General features: G+C 41.3%; 1 protein-coding gene across 1 annotated transcript in view; it reads right to left on the minus strand.

The window, feature by feature from the left end:
* Positions 1-5,762: 5,762 nt before the first annotated feature.
* The window catches only part of LOC147883675 (GDSL esterase/lipase ENOD8-like), a 29,986-nt gene continuing 17,799 nt past the window's right edge, over positions 5,763-17,949 (minus strand). The window contains exon 5 of the mRNA XM_087399832.1: positions 5,763-6,123. Within this exon, the coding sequence (XP_087255958.1) occupies positions 5,843-6,123 (281 nt within the window). The 3' untranslated portion in view covers positions 5,763-5,842. The remainder of the gene's footprint in view (positions 6,124-17,949) is intronic.

A 17,949-nucleotide genomic window follows, 5' to 3' on the forward strand; every position in this document is an offset into this window, starting at 1 on the left:
TTTGTTGATCATACGTATCACCCTTTGTCTTTAGGTTGTTGGAAATACCCAAGGATATCTTCAATATATTAAAAATTTTATATAGGACCTAGAAATTGAAGCACATTGGTTGGTAAGAATATCTCTAGGATAGATTTCCTTGTGATATCAAACATTAAGCAACGTGGACCTTTTCCTTCCAAGTTTCAAAATTAATTGCCTATGCACTTCTTTCTTATCAAGCTATTATAGATGTGTATTGCTTTGGTAATTTGATATGCAGAATAGATATTTGCTTGCTTGAAGGATCATTAATGGATCCCCATTCAACCACACTAGTAAAAATGTGATTTCTCTACCCTTCTCTTTGTAATTGCTTTGATTCCCTTTTAATGTGTTAATCCATGTTAAGACTTTTTTATTTTAAATGTTTCTTAAAGTATCCTAATATGACCTTGATAATCTTGAGTGAAGCTAGGATTTAAAAGTTAAAATAATTGATTGAGTGATATTGTAATGAGAGAGTGATGATATGAAAAGCGGTAAAGGTAGGAATGGAGGCTACGCTGATCTGCTAAGACTCTTGCTCTAGAGAGGATATGTCTATGGACAAGGAATATCTCATGACAAAAATTTCTACTAGACCAAGATCTATTACAATCTTGGGATATGGCAATAAGAATAAACTAAGTAACAATTTACATGCGGATGTGTTTGTGGCTAAGGACAATTTCATGAGAGAGAGGACTACAAGGACATGAACTACTATTCAATTTGTATTAGGCTAATGGAAACAATTGAGTGACATTTTACATGAGCGCAATGGGCCTCGTATGCTTTTTCTTGACACCAAACTAATATTTATGCAAAATACTACATAATACACTCTGAACTTCCACTATTAAAAGAGGCCATAGGCAAAAATTTCCCTATTTATTCAAGCCACCCATTTAACGTATTACTTGCTCTAATGTCTTGAAAGGCAACAAGATGCCATCATACAGACAAGCTTTTATTGAACCTGTGAGATCAAACGAAAATCTTAAGATTTAACATGGGTAGACTAGTAGACTAAACTAAAGTCTTACCATTTTGCATGGGTAGAATAGTGGACATCCATTTTTCTTCAATCTCATAAATTTTATGGTGAGGTTAAGGAACTAGTAGACTAAACTAAAGTCTTACCATTTTGCATGGATAGAATAGTGGACATCCATTTTACTTCAATCTCATAAATTTTATGGTGAGGTTATGGTGAGGTTAGCACATCTCATGAAAATGGTGAGAACTAACAAGTCAACACTGCCAGGGGATTTGCTAGACATGAAGTAGGAGAATTGAGTGTACCAAAGGAAAGAAGCTTCTGAAATATCCATCCAAGCAAAAATGGAACTATTAGTTCTTCTTTGGTGCAAGAGAAACTTCAAAAATGGTTTTGGACTATTGGAAAATCAGCCATGTTAGTGTTCTCGTGCTATTTGTCTCTTAAATGTGTGGTGTTTTTTGTGCATGGATCCGTGTCCCACAATAGTTTTTGTTTTGGGGAATCTTTTATTTTTCCATTTTCTTTTTAGCCATATCTTTGTAAATGATTACAATATGGACCATGGTGCCCTGCCACTTTCGCTGTCTCCCATTCTTAGTCTCTTCAGACTCCTCAGGACTTAATTTCTCTACCATTATCCAAAGGCTTCCAATAAATGAATTCCATTGGGATTGCTTCTTTCATTCCATTGGGACGATATTCTTCGGGCACTGGGAAGATTTGTCTTGTTTGAAAGGGAGGAGTGGCTTAACCCATGTATACACCCACAGAAATGTGATATGATTGATTTACTTTGACCTCTTCAAAACAAGTTACAACTTTTGGCTGAGAGGGATAGGCTTGTCAAAAGACAATGGTTTGGTACAAAAACTTGCTTGAGTTTACTTAATCTACTATAGACAGAAAGGCGACTTTATGAGGGGATACCAAAGTCACGTGCATGCAATTGAAAATAGAAGGAGATGGAAGGATCAAGGATTGAAATACAAGGATGATGAAAAGATCCGAGATAAAGATCAAGAGGGCATGTTAGCTAAGGGAAATCAAGATTCTTAAGAGGCTAGTGGATTCCATAGGGGAGGTGATGGACAAACCAGATAAGTGTCCCATGGAGAAAGCTAGTGTGAGAGGGTGGTTCAAGATATGGAAGTTAAGGTCAAAATGAAAGATGCCTAATACATTTTATCTTGATGGCATCAATACTTCTAATGAGATTGCTTGGTTAAATAATCAAGTATGTAGTAATATGTGTACTATTGTAACTAACTCTTGGTTCAAAGGAGACACCTACCTTTTTGGTCTAGAGATGGTGGTCTTTGAGAACGTTCATGACATTTGGACCTAGTAATTTGTGTATTGGGCTTGGAGTTAATTTAATTTCAAATGAAAAAAATTGTGGTGTGAGGCAAGTCAAAGGAAAAAGAGAGTTGGGGCAAGTTGTACAAAACCAATAAGCTGGAAAAGGCAAGAGCGAAGGAGAAATTTAATAAACGATGACAAGGAAGTCTATGAGGTGCAACAAATGAAGTACTTGCATGAATGGTGGATGGACAAAGTGAAGGTATAGTGATTGAACCTAGGTTATGTTTCTATGCACTTTTGTTCCATTTTTTATTCTCCTAAGGTGGAGTCTTAAGAAAACAGATGGTCTTTGAGAACGTTCATGACGTTTGGACCTAGTAATTTGTGTATTGGGCTTGGAGTTAATTTGATTTCAAATGAAAAAAATTGTGGTGTGAGGCAAGTCAAAGGAAAAAGAGAGTTGGGGCAAGTTGTACAAAACCAATAAGCTTGAAAAGGCAAGAGCGAACCAGAAATGTAATAAATGATGACAAGGAAGTCTATGAGGTGCAACAAATGAAGTACTTGCACGAATGGTGGATGGACAAAGTGAAGGTATAGTGATTGAACCTAGGTTATGTTTCTATGCACTTTTGTTCCATTTTTTATTCTCCTAAGGTGGAGTCTTAAGAAAGCAGATGGTCTTTGAGAACGTTCATGACATTTGGACCTAGTAATTTGTGTATTGGGCTTGGAGTTAATTTAATTTCAAATGAAAAAAATTGTGGTGTGAGGCAAGTAAAAGGAAAAAGAGAGTTGGGGCAAGTTGTAAAAAACCAATAAGCTTGAAAAGGCAAGAGCGAAGGAGAAATTTAATAAACGATGACAAGGAAGTCTATGAGGTGCAACAAATGATGTACTTGCATGAATGGTGGATGGACAAAGTGAAGGTGTAGTGATTGAATCTAGGTTATGTTTCTATGCACTTTTGTTCCATTTTTTATTCTCCTAAGGTGGAGTCTTAAGAAAACAGATTTGCCATAGACACAAGCTGTTCAAAAGAAAGTAGTCTCATGGGGAAGGGGGATTGTTGAGATCATAAAGGTTAGAAAACCAACTTATTTATTAGTTGAGTTTTCTTAGATTTTTTGGGAGCCTGTCAACCCCACAACTCCTTTGGCTATGAGAAAGCTACTAGGGGAAGGCATGCCTTTCTACTATCTTAACACAGGTTTCATCAAGCACCTCATTCCCAAAGGAGGCAACGAATAGGAGTTGAGAAATTGGGGACCAGTTATAAATGCCTAATTGCTCATATAAGCATTTTCCTAGAGCACTTATTAGAGATTGAAGATTATATGTAAAGGTGGATATGCTAAAAACAAAATGATTGTGTAATGGAGATGCATTCTTGCTACTATCATACTCCTCTGAGAAGGCATGGAACATAAGAGGAGCTAGGGCAGGATGTTTGATTTATCAAGATAGGTCTTTATAAGGCCTATGATCGACTACAACAATGGTCGTTTATTACGACTAGATGGGATTGGGTGTCCTTGCACTTGCCAATATTTTAGTTGTTTCTTGTGGTGTCATTAAATGGTTATGCACCTTTGAGAGCAATACTCTCAAACGCATAACCATATCCATCAAGGCATGGAAAATAAGAGGAGCGAGGGCAAGATTTTTCCTTTATCAAGACTAGCTTCTAGAAGATTTAAGCAAGGGATTGACAAACATGTCTAAGAACGTCAATACCTTGATGTACTAACTCTTTGCTAAGAATATGAACTCGAACCCAAGAAGTCAAGAGGTGTCCCTCAACGAGACCTAAAAATATTTGAAATTGTTTTATGATGCTTCAAGATGCCGACTTAGTTAAAAAAAGATAAGACAAAACCTACACCTCATTTTTTTGGAAGTCTTATACAATGGATGAAATGGGTCTACATCCCAATTACCAACCTTCCTCTAACCAACATCCATTTATGCACCACTTTTTGAAGCAAGAATCTTGCACTACCAAAATTACAATGTTTCTAGATATTATGGCACCTATTCCACCACCATATAGTCCCTTAGATTCCATTTTGTATTCATCCCTTTCATGAGGGATATAAACATGTATAGAATTACTTCATTGTTATCTTTCTCGATACTCCCACTAGTTTTGGTCCATCAATTGACTCAAGGATGCCACATTAGAAGGACCCATAGTCAAATTATTGGGTATCCCATGAATTGAGGGTTCCTATGATTCAAAGATGGGATTGGGTCCTCAACAAGGTCAAAGTCAAGGTTTATTTTTCGCAAGACCCCAAAGGAGATTTCTGTTTGCTTAGATTGCAAGTGGATTACGAAAGCTCTTGAAAAACCTAACCAAGGTTGGAGCAAACTTCCATGAAAGTTAGAGAAGTTGTTACTTGTAACGGAAGCCAAGTCATATTGAGTTTGAATGGGCCAATCTCATTCTAAAGCTCTCTCATGGCAAACTTAGCTATTTTGACAAATGACTTTTATGAACACCCATCAATCTTTGGGGTGAAGCTTAAAGGAGAAGAATGATGTTAAGTAGGATAAAGATCTCATTTAGATTAGAATGTTCCTCGGGTGACGATCAAGTCCAAAGAAATTATTATGCGATGGAAGGCTATGACAAGCTTGGTAAATGCAAAAAGAGTTTTTCAAGAGTAAGGCTAATTGATCATCCTTCTCTCCTTAAGACTAAAATCCTACCTTTTTCCTCACTCACACCAAGATCCTTGGCCCTATGCATCTAGTGTTGCACACATTTCTTTGACCCTGCCTCTCTAACGTTACCCCTTTGTCTCTTTCACGAGGCACCAAGATTAATTGGATTTTGGGATAATAATTTCCTTATAAAAATGGTGCAATTCAACAAAGCCCTCGAGATCTCACAAGTACTCCAAGATCCTACAAAACACTTATATTGACCAAAACATGCACCGAAACACAAGCAATGTGAATATTTCAAATCCATCACCATAGATAGAGTATTTTGGACAAACTTACACCCTGATGATGTTGCATGGTTGGAAAGTAAGACATCCATGAAAGGCTATCAAATAATTTTTCTTTTTTTTAACTTTGCACTTATTGTCTCTTGAATGTAGCCATTATGAAATGTTCAATATAAATGTTAAGGAAAGATGGCCTACATATAATAGTTTCTTTATATAAGTCTTCTTTACCCTTCATTCTAGCTATTGCATGCCTGGCTTGAATCTTTTAAGAAGGGTTTTGGAATCTCTACTTTCACCCTAGTTTGAAATCTTTTGAAAAGGGTTTTGGAAAGAGAGAGAGAAGGGGGGGGGGGGGGGGGGGGGGGAGTGGGGTGTGTTCAATCTTTGAAAAGGGTTTTGAAAAGAGAGAGAGAGAGAGGGGGGGGGGGGAGTGGGGTGTGGTCAATCTTTATCTCAACCTCTCCAAAAGCATTTTAAATAGAGAAATGTCCTCTTGGATTCTCTCTGCACTTGATTCATATGTTTAATAAAACAATACAAATAAGATTTGTGCCTAGCATGTTGCTTTGAGCACATTTAGTGAACCAATCCTCTCTGTGATGTTAAAGCTAGGCTTAAGGTAAGTACCATTTAGCACACCCTGTGCAAGGTACTGGCTAAATGATTCAACTGGATGTATTGAATCCCATATGAGATGCAAGGAAGGATTGGCACATCGCTTTGCCACTATATAAGTCCCATTTATATATTGTCCAATGTTCCCACATTCCACATCTTTCATGAAATTATACTTGCCACCAGCACCACAACATGCTTGGAAGGGATATTCAATACCTATATTGAAAATCCAAGCAATCAATAGTGCTTATTATCTCATTGAGAAAGTGCACAAAATGGCTTGAGAAAAAATAGCCATTATGAAGCAACATGAAAAAGAGTATAATATCCTCTAAACATGATATTAGAACACAAAGGATAAATATATATATACACACGAACATGTGTGCACACTTGCGCGCGTGTGTGTGTGTGTGTTAAACCTGAGAAAAGCATCTCCACAAAAGATGATCAAGTTCTCTCTCTCTCAATTGAATAATAGGCCTCAAGAAGAATACACCTCAAATTCAATGGAATGAAAACGACATTAGCTTCATCGCTCAAAAGGGAACAAGTGCAAGTTTATTTCAATGAAAGGATAGAGAGAGTCAATATCCTCCGACATACACATGAGCTGAAGGGTACAAAGATATGGATATCTGAGGAACTCACTCCAACTCAATTCAAACTAGGGAATAGTGAACTCACCAAAGTCAAGACGCACGTAAAGCTGGAAAATGGGTAGTCTGCCTAGAATAGCATTAATATGAGATTTCAAATCTAATCCTAAAGACCCTCGGTCTTAAACTAATGTAGTGAAGGCCTTCCTGATATAGGACTACAACTTAGAATAAGCTTTAATAAGCTCGAACTAAGTTGCCATGTGCACTCCTCGACCCTCTCTGGTTTATCCAGATGATGTAAGAATTTATGTTTTCACTTTGTCCCATAAGCCCATGAGGCTTTCTGCGGATGTTAATAGATCTTTCTTTTTTCCTCTCATAAACATGTGCATGCGCGTGCACGTGCACGCGCGTGCGTGTGTGTGACCTGAGAAAAACAACTCGACAAAAGATCAAAAAGTTCTTCTCTCTCTCTCTCTCTCTCTCTCTCTCTCTCTCTCTCTCTCATCCACCAAGTTATCGAGCCCAAAACATCCTCTACACCATGCCTTTCATGTCAACCACCTGCCTGGCTATTCATCCACCCCTCCCTCACTTTAACGTGCACTCAGCCCCCACCTTGTGTGCGAGAGTGATAGCATAAGATCACAAGAAGAAGAGAAAAATTGATTGTATTCCAAAATTTCATAGCTCACACGTCGGTCCGAATGGTATGGTTGAGGACACTACCTCTCATACAAATAGTCATTGGCCCTTAGGCATGGTGCGGACTCCGCCATGGAATCCCCTAAACACTCACAATGGTCAATGGTAACGTTGACTTTTGTGGTCAATCCAGATGTTGGCTTTTTAGTTTCTAATACCCTCTACCATCCCAAAAGAGTTAAAGTGCGCTTCAACGAAGCGACAACTATAATTACAAAAGGGTCCAAGTTACCGCCGACTATTGCCTTAGGTTGCCCTACTATGACTCAATACAAAACTTCTTGACAAAAGTGTTTGTTAAAAGGGGCATAACCATCTCTATCAATGGGTTACCCAGCTATGCCACACTTGCTAACCTAGCCCACTATCTAAAGATAATTGACACCTTGTTGTGTAGATATTGATTAACCATTTGTATCATTTGATTAGTTGTTCTATTGTGTGTACTCGAGTCCCCGATCTAGAGAGTCGAGATCATCCAAGAGTAATCTTTCAAGAGCTTGAACCTTTTTGCCCCTGTTTCCTTACTGAGCGGTCTAATGACTCTTCATCAAAGGAGCCTAACTCTTTAACCTATTGGTCACTAGACATTGCATCGTTGTTGGGCTTCGCATATGTCATACTCTCTAGATTGTAAGACTCCACCTCTGAAACCTCGAGTACCTATGTCTTCTTCTACTTAAGAACCGCAGTCATCACCGCACATCGTAACATATTGACCCACACAAGTACATGTGCTGATTCAGTCGCACACAATAGCCTACTGTTTTCTAGGTCCTCCGTGTCAAACCGTGTACCAAACCCCCGCTGAGCCTTCAAAGCCATCACCGATGAATGACTTGCTTGATTCTGCTTTCTTAGGGCAATCATGAGCATATTAGTCTTTTCCACACTCATAACATTCCCACTTTGGCACTCGTAGAACGAACGCTACACGGCCACTATCATTGCCTATCGACTTAGAACCGAGCTTCATCTTCATGTGTCCCATAGCCTGCCCCCAATGTCAATGATCCGCTCCCCCATAATAAATGCCTCCAGGTAATCCTTCGACTCTTGCTTTTCGACGGCCTCCCTCTAAACCTAGTACTGGAGCCCATACAGCAAGCTGTGGAGTTATCATACTCATGCATTTCGCAGTTCACACCACTCATCCTGGATTCAAAACTTTTCGTTGGCCAAGATGAAGTAAGCTGTCATTTTTCTCTCAATTCGTTAAAGGTCACAAAGATTCTCTCGTGCCTCCTTTGACATAGGCGTCCCCTACTAACTGCTTGGTTGTCAACGTGTTGATCCACCGACACATGAGCCATGATGAAGAGATCCTTCATATCATGAACCCATTTGTCCACCACTACTGAGTCCCGCTGTCCAGTGTACTTATATGGAAGCTGCGACTAAATTACTAGTCTTTTGTCTCCTTGAGAGACACAATAATGGCAGCATCTGAGGGACTTTCTAGTGTTCATCATGTTTGCATGCATTTGGGTCTTCGTCCTTTTCACCTTACTCTTTTTCAAGGTCTTGTGCAAGACTTCTTCCACATCAGTCTCACCCATCACCGTGATGTAATGTTCATCTTGGAACTCATTTGGCTCCCATTAGGCACATAGGCTCTTTGACATCGTTCCTTTCATACATCGCTAGTGGAGGACTTGCTCTCTACAACATCCACCACGCAAGGGTCACCTAGCGCTCTAGAACTCCCAAATCCTCAACAAGTGTTGCCCAAAGGTAGCTCTGATACCAAGTGTAAGGTGCCAACTCTGCTAGATAGCTGAAATTCCAAGTTGCCTATCTTCACCCGAATGCAAGTCTCCGGATCCCAATCACACACACCCTGCTTGTGTGCAGGAGGGGTCACAAACCTTAGCGTATCCTTGTCATCCCATCACGAAGCGCATAATGAGGTTGGTTGTCGAGTGAACATCAATCCTAGTGAATCACCTGTGGCCGACTCCTCGTCTAGCCAAGGACTAGCCTACATGACTAGGTCCTCACAACACTCCAAATGTTGCACCCGATTTCCAGTCAGCCCCAAGGCTCGAACCAAAGGTTCAAAGTACCTACCCTTGAAGAGCTCGTCACGTCCTTCTCACCGGCATAGGTTTAGTCCCAATCCAAGTACGTATGAAAGAGTTATCATAGAACTCGTCTGCTATTCGCAAGAGGAGACCACACCTCTCTGTTCTTTAGTTTATCCACACCATCGTCTACGTCACACACTATGACACCATCCCAATGCACTACTTACAATGACATACACTTTGATAACAAATTAAAAACCGAGTACTCTACACATCTCTCTGATTTGCTCAAAGACATTGATTGCATATGCTGCTTAGAGGATCAAACCATATTGATCACACTCTCTCCATGAGGCCGCCCTACACTTTCTCCCACTACTCGATCGAGATGCGCTTGCCACTCAGCTTAACATGATGACAAGTACAACTCTTTGCGCCTACAACTCCAACTTGAAACTAAGCATCACCTTTCGAGTTAGGCAAAAACCATACGCAAGTATAGCCGTCCAGTTCACCAAATAAGTAGAGTTTTGTTTGCCGAAACAAGGAGTTAATAAATATTATGTTTAGTAGCCACTTTCTTAGAACTTCTAAGAGCTTGAGCATCAAGCCCCATCCCCTCTCACTCACTCTAAAACTTGGCATCCTAAAAACACACACGCGCGTGCGCTGTATGATGTCCGTAATCAATCCACACCCGATCTCACATGTACCACGCCACGCTTCACAATCGGAGGTGCCAAACACGCAACCCTAAACAATCAAGTGAAGGATTATGAGGGCCTATATATGTAATTCATTGCATATGGAATCAACACCTTGGTCCCGATCTTAGCAAAGCTTTTTTTTTTTTTTTTGGCGAAAAAAAGTAGTTTTATATTATGCCTCAAGAGACTAATAATCACATAAAGTTCCAATTACAACTGGTGTATGATCTTCATTTGCGCTCCCTTTTTCTATTTTGGTTTCTCAAATGTGTACTGGTGGAATTAGCAAAGCTTTTCAACGAAGCAGTTTGCACAAGCTTCCCACATGCTTAGACCCTTAAGACCATCACCCCCATCCACAAGGCAGAAGGTTCCATCAGACCGTCTACAGAACCATTATGATTGGACATGTCATGTTCAAGATCTATGCATTAGGTATTCATGTAGAGATTAGCCTGATTGCAGTTTCAAAGCCATGAGACAAAAGCGAGATTTCGGATGGATCATGGGACAATGGATCATATACCAACTTTGCGGGAGATTATTGAGGAGTGGAGGGCGTAGAGACACGGGGACTAATGTTGCTTTGTGGTTTTCCACAAGGCGTTTGACACAAGAATGAGGACGCAACTCATCAGACGTCTACAAGAGTTGGGATATGATTAAAAGATCGCCTGGGTAGCCACAACATTGTATGAGAGAGTCTCAAGTCAGAGGTTGGAACAGGTGCAGGGTACACAGAGGAGATCATGAGCACCATTGGGATCAAACAAGGTTGTCCAAAGTGGGCTCACGTTGAGAGGCTTCAAGTTCTCATGCTCTCATGGATGATTCGCAGTAAACCCTCCATTCCAAATCAAATAGTCCTGGGTGAATTTGGAGCATCCCCAGTATAGATTGATGCGAATTTCACGTTATCATTGTATCTTTACAACATTAGACAATATGGCTCTTGCACCACAGGGCCATGTAGGCTTCAAGGAGGAAGTCTCTACTCCTATTTGGGTCGGCTAGCACACTGGTTTAGCGATCAATGTGTAACCTACTTAACCTGATTCACCAATCCTATACATATTATTGCTATTGCAAAGCCCAATCCTGGTCTATCATGCGAGAAGGCTAGGTGAAACATGGCTATGTGGCTGTGGGCGATCCACAACACCTTCCCTTGCTATCATTTAGTCTTGCATCATAAGGTCAAAGAGAAGAGGGTCCACTACTACTCTCTTATGGATGCAAAGTTGAAACCCCAAAAATGCCAGGGCAATTACTACCTTTATAAGGTTACAAAATCAAGACCAACATCACTAGAGCAATGGGATAATCGTCCGGGATATTGAAGTAGTTGCAAGGACCTTGCATCCCAAAGTCTCTCAAAAGGGGTTGTCGTGGGTGAGGCATTGGTCCGAACAACTAAGAGGATAGGGAGGCGGGGTACATTGGGTCCATAGTAGTCGAGTAACTGATGAGGACCAAGATTGGACTGTGATGATGAAAAGATGTTCTCTTGCTAGGTGGCCTAGGCACAGAATGGTGCCTATAAATTGAAGAGTTTGGACGGAAGGAGGGAGCAAGAGAGGCTATGGTGACTGAGGAGACGATTGGGAAAGAAGAACATATGGAGGGGGAGGGGAGGGGGTAGTAGACGGCATAGGCAGAAGCCAAGAGCTGAGAGTGATAACCAACTACAGGGGGATGGATAGTTGGACATGGAGGTGAGAGGTGGAGGAGAAGAGGCTAGGAGCGACAACATTTGGGGAGGGGGGGGGATTTGCGGGCGGAGTAGGAAGGCTCGAAGGGAAAATCTCTCTTATGACCTAGCCGCTGAGGGTGATCATGACATGGATTACCACCACGAAGGGGCCGACCAGGGTCTCTACGATGATTTGATTACAAAGACTGCCTTCAGTGAATTCACCACCGCTCTCGACGCAAAGTTTGAGCTCATTAATGGAAATCAAACGCGATTGATGCAGCAACTCCAAGGGATTCAAGCTTCTATCACGCTTTTGACCAGCACTGTTCAAGCGCTCACGCATGTGGATGCTTTGGCTTCAGTGTTGAGTCCAAATATTACACCAGATCTCTATCCCAGAGATCATAAATCCAGGTCCAAGGAGGTGGTTGACACTTGGTTGCACAAGTGGCAAGTACACTTCCAATCTCACCCTTATCCTGATGAGAAGAAGATGCAACTTGCCGCAGGGTATTTATCAGGGAAGGCTTTCTTGTGGTGGAAGGAGCTCCAACCGAAGCCCTCCACATAGATCGAAGAGGTCTTCAGGAAAGAGTTCCTAAAGAAGGAGCAGGATTATGATATCGTAGGCAAGCTTAAGGCCCTCTATATCTCCAAGCTGAATTTGACTTTTGAAGTTTATATTCAAAAGTTTCATGATCTGCAGACCAAAGCTACAAACATGGACCTCATCAACTAATTGGGCTTCTTTGTGGATGGTTTGCCTAACTCGTATAAGCTTCAAATGTATCACTTTGCAAGAGGCCATGAACTATGCGCGCATCGATGATGCTACTATGGCCAGTGCAAAGGGAACCACTACTGCCGACACGAGTGGGTAGAATAAGAGGAAGTTCTTCCAGTCAACGACTGGTACAAGGGAGTGGGAGTCAAAGTCAGTTGACAACGCCTCCAACACTTAGACGAAGAATGGTAGAGTCCGTTTCCTACGCAACCTTAAGCTAAAGAAAGAAAGAAGTTTTATTTGTGAGGAGCGGGGCCACACTCAGAATGATTATCCTAAGCGCAAGAACCAGATGCAAGCGCCAAGACCAAAGCTCCATGTAGGCCAAGAAACCAAAGCTAAGGGAGCTAACCAAGCATCAATGAGAACTATTCATATAAATGTCGTTACCTGTCAACTTTCTTGCAATTGCACTTTTAATAATTCGTAATTTGGACCCCATGACCTTTTTCGAGCTTATGGAGAAGGGACCAAAGAGTTCACATTCTCTTTGACCCAAGCAGCTCTCACAATTTTGTGAACTATAAACTTGTACAGAGGATGGGATTGTCCACGATACCTAGCAATCACACCTACAAGGTGCAGCTTCAATAAGGAAGCAATTTTGGGATTGTAAGGCCAACGAACTTTCTATCTGAATTCAAGACTAAACAACTGCTCTTACATGCTATGTCATGCACTTGGAACATGTGGACTTGCTAGTCGGAATAGAGTGGTTTAAAACCCACGATATTCGGATTGGATGGAAAGATCTTACACTCTCTTTTTTGGATGAGGACACTTAATTTTGCATTCAATGTGATAATATTCCTTCTTCTCAGGGACCTATTGTATCTGTAATGCAGCTTCAAAATATAATAAACACTTATGATGTGTATCAATGTGTTCTGATTCCGCTTTCTTCATTTGTTATATCTGTTAATAACAAAAATGACTTAAGCATATTTGAACATCATGAATTGAGAACATTGTTAGATGATTTCATGGATGTATTTCCAACACAATTTTCGAAAGATTTACCTCCAAAACAAGTAGTAGATCATCGCATATATTTAGTATCTAGGGCTCAACCTATTAGTATTCCACCTTATAGGATGAGTCAACTCGAGGAGGATGAGTTAGCTTCATAACTACATATCTAAATATGGGTTATATTCGCCCAAGTAAATCACCTTGGGATGCACCTATTCTCTTAAGAAAGAAGAAAGATGGTTCGTGGAGAATGTGTGTAGATTATAAACGCTTTAATAGAGTGACAATTAAGAGTAAATACCCTCTTCCTCGTTTGGATAATTTGATAGACCGATTGGCTGGAGCGAAGTACTTCATTAAGATTAATTTGCGTACGAGTTACCACAAAATTCGTATCTATGCTAAACACATAGATAAAACCGCTTTCCGTACTAGATATGGCCACTACGAGTTTCTCGTATTACCTTTTGGTTTGACCAATGCTCTCGCAATGAACGATTTGTTCAAAGATTATTTGGGCAAATTCATTGTCGTGTTCTTAGATGACATCTTGGTATATAGTTGATCGCTAGAAGATCACATTGGACACCTCCAGATTGTGTTAGTTATTTTAAGACAACATAAGCTCTATGTCAAGATGAGTAAATGTGACTTCTTTGTGAAGGAGATCTTTTACTTAGAACACAAGATTTCTTCTGAAGGTAAGCTATATGGTTTGCCTTTTGACATAGTCAATGACAGGGACTCTAAGTTTACAAGTAACTTTTGGACACTTGTTTTTGAGAAGTTGGAAACTTCTCTAAGTATGAGTTTCTCAGATCATGCACAATCCGGTGGCAGTACAGAGAAGGTTAACCAATTGGTTGAAGATATGCTTCGTGTATATGTTTCTAAGAGACAATCTTCATGGGAAGATTACCTCCCCATTATCGGATTTGCTTATAAAAGTGCAAAGCATTCAAGTACACGTTATAGTCCTTTTATGCTTATTTACGGTTTTCAACCTAAGTCACCAGTTATGGTTGGGTTCAAGGGACTTCAAAATGATGCTACAAGAACATTCTTGCAAGACATGCAAGAAATGTTCTAGTTTGCCAAAGAGTTTATCGGAACTGCCCAAGATCAGAATAGATTTTATGCTAATAGACATCGTTCACCCAAAGAGTACTCTGAAGGGACAATGGTATATTTACGTATTCCCAAGGAATCCAAGAGCCTAAGTACTGGTTTGGTTCTAAAATTATCCCCCAGATGCTACGGTTCATTCAAGATTATTAAAGGAATTAGATCAGTTGCATATAAACTAGAATTGCCTCTTGATGTTAAAGTACATCAAGTTTTTCATGTCAGTAGACTAAAAGAGTTATTGCGTGCGGATGATCAACTTGTTTCTCCTCAAGAAATAATAGAAGTTACAAATGTGACTTTTATTCCACACGAACCTGAGAGTATTCTTGAATTTTGTCAAAGACAGATTCGGAATAAAACTATCACGAGATACAAGATCAAGTGGAAGGATCATGCTGACGAGGATGCAACATGGGAGACATTATAACCTCCAGAGGACATTCCCGGGTTTTCTAGCGAGCTTAGGAGAGAGTTCTTAGAGGAGGGGAAGTATGTCATGTGCACGGATTCGTATCTGACGTGTACTGGGGTACATAAGACTAGCTCAAGTAGCATGGGGAGACTTAGGGCTAGGCAGGCTTGATTCTCGAGTTGAGTGGCAAGGGTACGAATCAGATAGGCTACTTTTGGTGCATTTATAGGCCTGAGTCTATATAAGAGTCCCAAAGGTTTAGTTTTCAAAGAGCTGATGGGAGCAAGTATAGTTCCCTTGTGCTAGGTCTGATCCTGGATTGAGTCGCGGATGCGCGCCTGCATCTTCGCATAGCCCAAGGCCCAGCAGATCCAAGGCCTCTAGGCACCACCTGGTGGTATGGGACACCAGGCTGGTCAGGATCTGGTTGGGAGTTTGTACCAGTAGCTCAGCTCGTGGCTCGGAGGGGACATCTCTTGAATCACGATCATATCCCATAGGTGTCATGGTTGGGTGGTAAGCAGCCTGCTCAAATTCCTCACGTTTGGTGTGTTCTAGTGTTTGCTTGCAGGTCAAAGGTTTCAAGAGTGTTGGGGTCGTGTCAACTAGGGACAGATTTGGGGAGAGGATGGTCCGGTGGACTACTAGTAATAGCTCAGGGTTGTGTTCAAGTCTTCTATGCCAATGGATTGATGCTAGGACAGCATGGGAAAGAATGGACTTGCCTTGAGTGCTCTGGTTGATGCAAGGACAATCTCGAAGGGGCTAGGTGCATTGGAAGTGGATGCTTTTTGCCATGAATGCTCAGAGCAAAGGATTGCAAACGTTATGCTTTGGGCTAGGATGCCTAACGGGTCATGGAATGTCCCAAGTACAAGAGAAATTGTATCCTTTGTATAGCTTGGATTCAAGATCTTTCACTTAATTGAAGAAATACCGAAAGGAGCGCCAAGGTTTGGGGCTAATCTGTGTCTTTGTCTTGGTACAAGGGCACAAGCGTATATTTGCTGAATTGCTGAAGAAACAGTGTTGGCTGGTTATTTGTAGTCTACTGCCCTTTAATTTAATGAAGGCCTGTTTCAGAAACCTTGACCCTCTACCAAAGCTCCCCCCCCCCATTGAGTAGATCTCCTCTAGCAGGGTCTCTGGACACTCTACAATCACCCTAAATCATGAAATCACGTCATCTGTAAGAACCGACGCTGCTATGGTGGGTGGAAAGTTATGTACTATGCCAAAGGAGCCTTCGATGGAGAACAAGATGGAGTGGTAATCCTTCGAGAGCAACAATAAATGAAGCGTTACTAAGAAGCATGGCACGTGATCCGCCGTCCACTATGAGCCCCTGACACCATGGCATGAAGAACACTAGGTGTGGATCAAGGAAAATGAGACTCTGCTCTACCAATGTGCATGCGTGCGTGCGCAAGCCCAGCTATTTGTCGTAGGTGTTTAGCTCCGAGGGATTCTGTATCTCATATTTTTTGGCACGTCTTGAGACACAGAGCTTCTTGGGCATCCTTCAGCAGAGATTGAGACTGCGATTTCCTGAGGCAAGCTTTTCTGGCTGTTTGGAATATGTCCTCGATGGCTGGATTTTGAGTTGTTCTTTACCTAGGTTCACTATTGGGCACTCTGGACGCTCTGGAAAGATACAAAACAACAGAGTCTTTGGTGATCCAGTTTTTTTTGCTTTTGTTTTCTTCCGTCGTTCTTTGCAGCAATCCGCTCTTCGATTGTCTGCAAACTCGTTGCATAGATCATGATGTATATTTGTCCTACACCGAGATTTTCTCTTGATGTAATCTTTCAGCTTACCAGTTTTCTAAGAAATCCATCTTGTAATATAAAGCATTCAAAGTTTTCACTAAAAATGTGTGTGTGTGTGTGTGTGTGTGTGTGTGTGTGTGTGTTCTTATTTATTTCATCCAAAGGGATTCAGTTGGTGGGTGATGTGCTTCCTGTTGATGCTACTTTATTATCCTTTCCATTGGTAGCCAGGCAGTATGGGTTAGGAATGTATGATCAACCCCTTCGGCACTATCTTTCCCAGATGCTTCACTCTTTTTCCCAGTACCAACACTGGAATTTTCTGGGATACTCTACACCGCTAGGGTTTTTCCACTCATCCCTTACGGCTGGCTGATGTCACTGTGGCCAGTTTGTACAAGATCCTGATGCCTGTTCCTTGGATTTCACATTGGAAATCAGCTTTCATCTATCAATCGTAATACCAAATGGTGGCATAAAAGATTGCAGCAGCTTTGGTGCTGCAAACTTCCTCTTTCATCAACAAGTTTTTGTATGGCAAGTGATGCTTGGGGTTATTCCCTTTGGCCAACTCTTGGCACGTTGACATATTGCTCCTGCTATTTGTCACAGTTGTCAGGCTCTAAGGGAATCCTTGCTCTCCATCTTTTCTAGTATTGCCCTCTGACTCGTGACTTTCTTCTTTTTCTTCAATAGCATCTTTGAGCCCGGTTTCCTACTGCTTGCTTTGGCAAGCTTTTTTGGCTCTTCGGTATTCAGCCACGAAGGCATGAGTTTGATCTTTTTTTCACTTGGGTTCGATACTGGTATGCTGGACTCTATGGAAAGACAGAAATCATAGTGTGTTTGAAGTTTCACTATTTCCGGATGTCACTCAAGCAATCTTTTTATGATCGCCCATCTGTTCGTCAGATAGATTACTTTGTTTACTTGTCTTACAATGAAATCTTCTGATTGCATGTTTCCTCTTTGGGGACTGCTTCCTTGTAATTGCATGTTTCCTCTTTGGGGACTGCTTCTTGTAAAAGAGCTCAGACCAAGGGGTGCTTGAGCAGGAAAAGGGTCCTGCTTCAGATACCCCAACAGCTGCTGACCAGCCCTGCTAGTGTGCAACCAGCAGAGCCCCAGAAAAGAACCCAACCCCCAATGAAGCAGCAGCCTCTCTTCAAGAACTGCTGGCAGGCACATAGGGTGCAGAAAAAACCCCACAACCTGGTTGTGAAGCGATCAGGCCGGGAC

Source organism: Dipteris shenzhenensis, chromosome 28 (genome assembly GCF_047967505.1).
Source record: "Dipteris shenzhenensis isolate YYH24624 ecotype China chromosome 28, Dip_SZ_1.0, whole genome shotgun sequence".
Classification (NCBI taxonomy): domain Eukaryota; kingdom Viridiplantae; phylum Streptophyta; class Polypodiopsida; order Gleicheniales; family Dipteridaceae; genus Dipteris; species Dipteris shenzhenensis.